Source organism: Dendroctonus ponderosae, unplaced genomic scaffold, assembly GCF_020466585.1.
Source record: "Dendroctonus ponderosae isolate FM_Combo_2020 unplaced genomic scaffold, Dpon_F_20191213v2 Dpon_F_20191213_3, whole genome shotgun sequence".
Taxonomy (NCBI): domain Eukaryota; kingdom Metazoa; phylum Arthropoda; class Insecta; order Coleoptera; family Curculionidae; genus Dendroctonus; species Dendroctonus ponderosae.
Genome location: NW_026018508.1, coordinates 15,124,403 through 15,132,813, shown reverse-complemented (window position 1 = coordinate 15,132,813; position 8,411 = coordinate 15,124,403). Strand labels below are relative to the sequence as shown.

Below are 8,411 nucleotides of genomic sequence, written 5' to 3'. Positions count from 1 at the left end.
GTGGACTTTGAGATCCATATTCATATTCCGCATTCTGAGAATTTCAGAAATCACTTTGGCTTCGCTTTGGAATTATAATTTTTTGAAAACCTAGACCAAGAGAAAATTGACCATTGACCAAAACTCCTCAAATAGCCGCTTTAATCTAGCAGAAAAAGACTAGTCAAAACATTATCGTCAGTGGGTTAAAGGAAATTGAAACAAACACGGTCGATGGTACCGCGCCCATGACGGAACCATCGTCATTAACAATGCGAATCGATTTGGATTAAATCGTCCGAAGAGAATCGCAACAATATGTGACGTTTTTTAACGAATTAGGAATTGTATTGATTGCAAGACAATGGAGAATTAGCGGAAAATAGAACTGCAGTTTCACTGGCATGAATCAGTTACCGGTCGGATTACAGTTTCTTAATGCACGTGCCTTTCCATTGAAAGTTTGCTGCATTGTTGCACCAAGTTCGAATAGAACCAATTAGTGCCTGCATACCGCTCAAAACGGAAAGATTGATACAAATGAACGATTCATTACGAAAGTTTTATTGTTTAATAATCGTTAATTACTTTCTTGGGAGTAATTTGCAATAATTGATGTACGATTTGCAATTCCGTATCATGACTGGCAGGAATTAAGGGGAAAACGTGGAAATTTCACACACACACAGACAGAAAATCATTAAGTGCATAAAATCCGATTTGAACTGTTTTGCTATCACCATTTCTATAAAAATCACCTTCAGCAACGTACATGCATGCCATTTGGAATATATTTCAAACGATTTCGAAAGCGACTTGTGGATGTAAATATGGGGATCTGCGATCAGCACTTTGGAATTGCAAGCTTTCGATTTTTCTATTTGAAATAACGCAAAGCAGGCGCTGGGGACTCGGGGAATGGAAAAATTAGTCATGACATTCGGATTCTTTAAAGGCCAGTAATTAATAGTGGCATAACATCGCACTCATTACATATGCATATCTTCGATATAAAACTATGAAGCATTTACATTTTCCCAGAACCATGTACATATTTCCACATCTGTATTACAGTCAACTTTTAAATCGGACTATGATGATTATTTTGCAAATAAATCAAATGTCTTCATGCAATTGTACAAATAAGAACGTGGTAATTAATAGCCAGATAGTCGCCAGTAGGGCATAACGTGCAATTTGTCGACTCGTGGACGTGGATATGGGAATCGTGACACACTCTGTATATGGGCGCAATATGAAATACGGCAAATTACAACACAATTTTCTCTCGACAATCGGTCTAAAGGTCGGTGAGGGTCGTGATTATAACGTGTTGACAGCCTAGGTGCCAATCAGCAAGGCTTTTCAATGATCTTTAATGGCCTTCCATTTTTCTTCCAGTTAACTTGCCTGTGTTCTTTCCCTTATGGCTCAATTGAGCCCAATTGCCGCATAGGTTTGCGATTGATCCGCTCTTTTATTTTTCGATTTTTTTTGGCAATTATCAAATCAAGTCCCTGCACCCAATTAATAAAATTACCCGAAAAAGCGGCAATTAAAATCCACAATCATTTCTTCTGCTCAAGCAAATCCAATGCAAATACTGAAGCCTGCCAGCCTTGAGGCAGCATTAAGGTAATTGAGTTGTTGTTGTTGTTGATTTTTTTCTCAAGTCTGCAAAGTGAATTTAATGCCGCCGCCAATTTAAACTAGACCCAAAAGGTATTGTGCGGAAAAACCAGACAGCTTAAGAGTGTTATTGAATTATTTGCGATTGTTCCGGGGGTTTTGTGTTAGAGGAAACCGCCAGTTAAGTCTGCCTAGATTAGAAGAAGATAGTTACGCGAACAAAACTAGAAAACCTACACGGGACAAGATCTGTTTTGTATTTTAGAATCAAAAAATGCATTGGTTTAAGTTCTCAATTAGTGTTTTCAATCAACAGTTTTTTATCAAAGTTATGTTATTATTTACCTTCTATATTTTTATTGAAATGTCGCAATTTTCTGATAAAGCATCATAGGGGAAATACTGTTTATGACAACGCCGGTAAAAGATATACGCTCAAAAACTTCCGCGACTTCTAAGAATTATAAATTTTTACTTCTCGCTTTTTAAAGGTTAGGGATTTCTAATAACGCCTTCACAAGAAAGGGAAGTTCTTGAGATGCTCTTTGAGAAATGTTCAAATATTTCTAACCGTTTCTGAGATACGCTCATAAACTTTCGCGGAGCCTTAAAATTGCACATTTTTCCTTCTTGCTTTTTAAAGGTTGGGAATTACTGATAATGCGTTCACAAGAGAAGGAAGTTCTTGAGATCCTCTTTTAAAAAGGTTCGAATAAATTCTAAAATTTTTCTAACCGTTTCTGAGATATCTGCTCAGAAACGTCCGCAGAGTTTTCAAATTTTATATTTTTGCTTCTAGCTTTTAAGAGATTAGGAATTTCCCAAACAACTGCAAAGAAAAAAAGCTTCTAATGAATACTCAAAGATTTCTAACCGTTCCGGAAATATACGCTCATAAACTTCCGCGGCGACTTAAAATTATACATTTTTTCATCTAGCTTTTTAAAGGTTAGGAATTTCTGATAACGCGTTCACAAGAAAATAAAGTTCTTGACACGCTCTTTGAGAAAGGTTCTAAAAAATGTTCAAATATTTCTAACCGTTTCTGAAATACGCTCATAAACTTTCGCGGAGCCTTAAAAACACACATTTTTTCTTCTAGCTTTTTAAAGGTTGGGAATTTCTGATGATGCGTTCACAAGACAAGAAAGTTCTTGAGATCCTCTTTTAAAAAGTGTCTAATAAATTCTAAAAATTTTCTAACCGTTTCTGATATCTGCTCCGAAACTTGCGCAGAGTTTTTAAATTATATATTTTATCTTGTAGCTTTTCCCAAACAACTGCAAAGAAAAAAACAGTTCCAGAGATGCTCTTTGAAAAAGCTTCTAATGAATACTCAAAGATTTCTAACCGTTCCGGAAATATACGCTCATAAACTTCCGCGGCTACTTAAAATTATACATTTTTTCTTCTAGATTTTTAAAGGTTTTAAAGGTTAAAGGTAATTTCTGATAACGCGTTCACAAGAAAAGACAGTTCTTGAGATGCTCTTTTAAAAGGGTTCTAATGAATACTCAAATAAGTCTAACCATTTCTGAGATATACGCTCATAAACTGCCGCGGCGTCTTAAAATTATGATTTTTTCCTGCTAGCTTTTTAAAGGTTAGGAATTTCTCACAACGCCTTCATAAGAAAGGACAGTTCTTGATATGCTCTTTGAAAAAGGTTCGAATGAATACTGAAATATTTCTAACCGTTTTTGAGATATACGCTCATAAACTTTAGCGGCGTCTCAAAATTATACATTTTGCCTTCTAGCTTTTTAGAAGTTATTAATTTCTTATAATATATAAAATAAAAAAAGGAAAAGCTCCTAATGGTTATTCAAATATTTTTAACCGTTTCCGATATATAATGTCTTAAACTTGGGCGGCCCATGAAAAGCGGTTTTAAGCCTTAACGCTATACTATTTTTGCATCTATCTTTTTAGAGGTTAGAAATTTCTGGTAAACATAATTGGTGAATGACCGGCTATAAGAAAGATCTGTAGGACTGATCGGATAATCGCAACCGTTTCTGAGATGCAGGCTGTTTTAAGCTTGTTGCTCCTAAAATGTTCACAACTTTACTTCTATCTCTTTATAGGGTAGAAAACAGTTCAATCTTCCATTTTGAAACCAAAACACTGTTGAATTTAAGCTGTTTTCTCAGTGTATAATGCTAATTAAGACAAAGGCTACCTATTAGAGATAAACAATAGCCAAACTTAATTCCGGTAAGTTCGAAACCTTGAAGAGGATTAAATTTTTTTTTTCGGTTTTGGCTCCAGATTTTCGGCCTATAAAACACTATTGCTACTATTAAACTCCGATGATCGGAAAACAATACTCGTAATGATCGTGACGGCGAGTTATATTCATTCTATTTACTTTTTAGCATCAGTGACCTAATTAGGTTTATTTTTGTAATGTCATCATGCCGAACCGTCTCGCAACGACAACTCTTAAAAGATTAACATCTGATACAAGTGCAGAAAGTTCATTAATGGGGAGTTTTAGCGGCACAATAATAGCAGGATTTTAGATGAAATCACGATAGGCGAGTGGAATTAATAGGGAAAAAACGCACATGACTAAAGTGGATGCGTTCACTCATTCATCGAGTGTTAGAGCATCAGACACATGAATTAATGAGTAGATGGCAGCGAATAGAGGCCAGTTCATTCATTACCGGACCGAATAACGGGCGTTAAATTAGCGCAAATACAATGCAAAAAACCTTTAATTTAATGTTTCAATTCCTTTTAAAGAACCGCAGCAACTAGAGCATCACCACGTAGGTAAATCTGGCCAGTAATGTTGTTTTACTCTTTAGCTTATGCCCTAGTAATTTTATATTTGTGTCGATTTTACTTTCACCCAATCAGTGGTGAAAAGTGGCAGAAATCCTCGCAAATGTTTTCCACTCAAATCCACACAAACGAACAACAGTTCAGGTCGCTTCGACGTGGCAAAATAATAAAAATTCACAATATTCACAGTCATGCACATGGCCAGTAACGTAATATTTCTAAGTAAATAATATACCGGTAAGTAATAAAAATTCAAGAAGACTCGCAACCAACAGACACGTACGCGCTAGCCTTTGAAAATGTCTTCTTGGCAAATGAGATGACACGTCGCTATGTGGCGTTGTTTAGTTTTCTTTTTTAACGCATTTCATTTCTTTACAGGGTGCTACCAAGTGGTTCTCCCGCTTTTCTCCATGCTCCTGCAATGTTTATTTCACGTCCAGTTCCATCCATAGCTTGCCAATATAATGCACCATCAACGTGCACCAACAAGCGTCATCAAACCCAGTTTACATATAAAGTCATTTTAAATAGGATTTGTATCTGAGCCGCCCTGTATATCAGCGTCAAACTCATCAGTTCCATTATGAACATTCTAATACATCTGGGCATATTTTCAAACCGCCAGCGCTCAGATACGGTATGTAATAAATACCCATGTACCACAAAAGACAGAAATTGAAAGTGCACATTTACATTTCATTTATTTTAATTCGTGCGACCGACCGCTTAGTTATTCGCTGCAACCGCGTGTAAATTACAACGCTACGTCCAGGAATTTTGCATTTCGAATTGGACAAATTAACATTGGGATGGCACAGGGCAATTTGAAAATTACCTACCTACAACAATGGGAAAAATTGCAAGTTTTTCAACTGAAAATCGACTGTCTTGGCCTTGTGGGACGCGAAATCATTTTGGAGGAAGAGGGTCAAACCCCATTTGCCTTCTGGTGAAAAATCAATTTTGCCCAAAAACCAAGTTTCGCAAGTATAACCGGCGATTTACCGCTTATAGGCCTAGCGGTTGTACTACAGTTGCATGGGGCAGTGAAGAAATGAGCCTACTATGCCATGCTCCTAAAAACGGGCCAGAAACTTGAAAAAACGAAAACGAAGCCATAATCGTATTATCGATGCTATATACAGGATGTTCGCTTTCGGCGTGCCAATTATTGGTAAATAAAATCTCGGACACTCTAAAAAGTTAACAATCTTAATAATAAAGATATTGAGAATCGGTTTGGGGTTGAAGAGCACAAGACACCGATCCTCTACATCTTGCACTTCCACTGGTATCCCTTGCAATAAAAGCAAAATAAAATCAGTCCAAAAGGATTCCATCTTGCAACCAATTTGATTTGAAAGTAAATTGAAAAAGAACAACCAGTTTATAAATTTTTTCCATCGGTTCGCGGCACGCGCCTCGCAAATTCGTTCCTTACCCACCATTCTTAACCGATGATGATAATTCAACATCGATTTTCCCTCGCCGATATTTCGTCTTTCTTCCTCATCACAGTTATATTTCGTTTTATTTATCTTTCACGGTCATGCACAAAACTGTTTCCCGCTTAGCTCTTGCTGGACTTACATAAATCAAAAGCGAACGGTTGTTGCTCGGATACGATGATGATAATGATGATGATGATGATGTTGATGACTGTATTTCTGGTTCGACTGTGAGGGTGCGAAAATCAGTGGCTTGGATACTTGGAGGGAGGATATTCTAAACAATGCGAACATAACAGTACTGGTAACTACATAGAGATCAGATCTCTGGCGTTGTAAATACGTTTTGCATACGTCATGTTGTGCCGTGTTAGACAAGCCCAAAAATCGTAAAAAAACCGATAACTACTTGCTAAATATGCCCGTATCAGATAAAGTATATATTATGGATATCTTGACCCACATCGAGTATCTCGGCTGAACAATCGGCACAACAATGCACATTTTCTACCATATGCGAGTACGTACATATTAGTCTGATGATAGGCTGAGGAGTGTCGAAGAAAGGTCGTTTGCATTACAATGCTTGAAAGTACTTCTTCGTTTTCTTCAGCCGCCCGATAGGCACAACTGGCACAATTTAGATTACTGACAACATCAACTTTATGCAACATCACTTGGACTCGTAAATTATCGCAATGTTTTCAGCCGGTGAGAAAGTCGTTTAGCGGCAAAGCAAACATGTGCCATTGACTCGGATTATGCGGATTAACTAGCTTTTATCATTGAATACAAGCGATATTTACCATCACAAGCCAGCGAAATTGGTTGACAAAAATGAGAAAAGCCCCATTTTGCAGCACAACAAACACATGGAAAAACTCGAATCCCAGCCTTACAGGATGTGCTGAGAACTAGTTAAAGCTCATATGCCCGGAGAAAAACGACTCCATCGATGCCTGAAATGCGTATTAATTTGTTGCAGAAAAAAATATCGCTTGAAAGTGGTTCTCATGATAATTATCCTAGTTCTCATCGGATTCTTATCTAGGAGTTTGGTTTTGTTTCTGCAAATATTCATCGTTTATCCGATTGAATGGGGCGTATTGTTGCAGCTTTCTAGCAAATTTGCAGACAAATCAAAGAAAAAATCGTTGATTGTGTTACTTGTTTGAAGATTTGTTGGCTTCGCCAGAATCCTCTGATGGGATTGAGAATGCGAATTTTCTCGCATCAGTAGAATGACGACAAGGAAAATGGGAAAGACGCACTTAATTAAATTTCGCAGATTTAAGTGTCGTTAAAATAGTCAAACTTATGCGGCCATTGCATGAAACTGATGAGTTTTTCGACGGCGTCAAAACTGGAAAAAATCGCCAATTTCTATCGAAAGTTGCATAAAACCTGAGAGATTCAGGCGCTTTTCGGTCGTCGGGGAAATGTACAAAAAAACATAATCAAGGCGAAACTGGCGACTTTTCAGGGCTTTCAGACTATCGCGGAAAAAAGTCTTCCTTAGGCAGGAAGAATGTCTTTTCATTATACGTATTCTTTCCTTGGAAAGATGTTAAAGCTTTTGGGCAGCCGGTTGTTCCTAAAAGAACTCATAAAGTTAACAGTTCGAAAAACCAATCAAATGACTTTTGAAATTTAGGAAGAGTCCGATGAGCCGAAAAATGGCGAATCAGACTGAATTACTTTGGAAAACTAACATTTTCAAAATGGCAAACGGCGCTAAAAGAATCCGCGCAGTTTGTTAAAGCGCATATCAAAAAATAAGAAATAGAAATATTTGCAAAAGCAGTTAAAGTCAACATTCCAGCAGCTAATTGAAGTCGAAAAAAGGGGAAAATTTGAACTTACCTTTGTCCTATTTAGTGGCACTGAAAAATCCCAGTCAGGAGCCACGAAGAGATACCCGCTGCGCGCTATCGATCTGCTAGCCTGAAACAAAAAAAAAATTGAGGAAGTTGCAGGAAGTGCAGCAGGAGCAGCATTGAATTTCATCATTATCGCATGTTGGGCAACGAAATTCGTTGCGATAATTAGATTTCAACATTAAGGGAGTGCCGCGACTGCAACCGACACAGCCTAAAATTGCCTCAGACATGCAGCCAGCACCAAAAATCTATTGAAATTAGCTGCGTCGCAGATAGTTAATCGTATTCAACATCCTCCGTATATTCCGGCTAATAAGTTGGCTCCGAAACGGTAAGAATAGAAATTACAAGAGGTCCAAATCAAAATACAATGCCCGATTACAACCACATTGTGTTCTGCCTTAATAATAGCTCCAGTTATTCATTATTAATATTATAATGATTTTGTGTTACTTCGGAACACAAAATACACACACACTAGGACAACAACAATCGGAAGCATGGGCGGAACATTAGGATTGCAACAGACAGAGATTTTCAGCATTCATCAAACTAGATAAGTTCTATATTGTTGAGGCGGATTCATTTTTTACAAACTTCTTTTTGGGTATTTCGCCTCAAACATTTTTGTCTTTAAAAAAGACAGAATTTCCTCACGTCTTTTATTACAGATTGATAA

General features: G+C 37.3%; 1 protein-coding gene across 1 annotated transcript in view; it reads right to left on the bottom strand.

Annotated features, from left to right (window-relative positions):
• The window catches only part of LOC109538588 (protein outspread), an 86,060-nt gene that overhangs the window by 62,421 nt on the left and 15,228 nt on the right, over positions 1–8,411 (bottom strand). Inside the window, exon 2 of the mRNA XM_019905884.2 lies at positions 7,716–7,796. Within this exon, the coding sequence (XP_019761443.2) occupies positions 7,716–7,796 (81 nt within the window). The remainder of the gene's footprint in view (positions 1–7,715; positions 7,797–8,411) is intronic.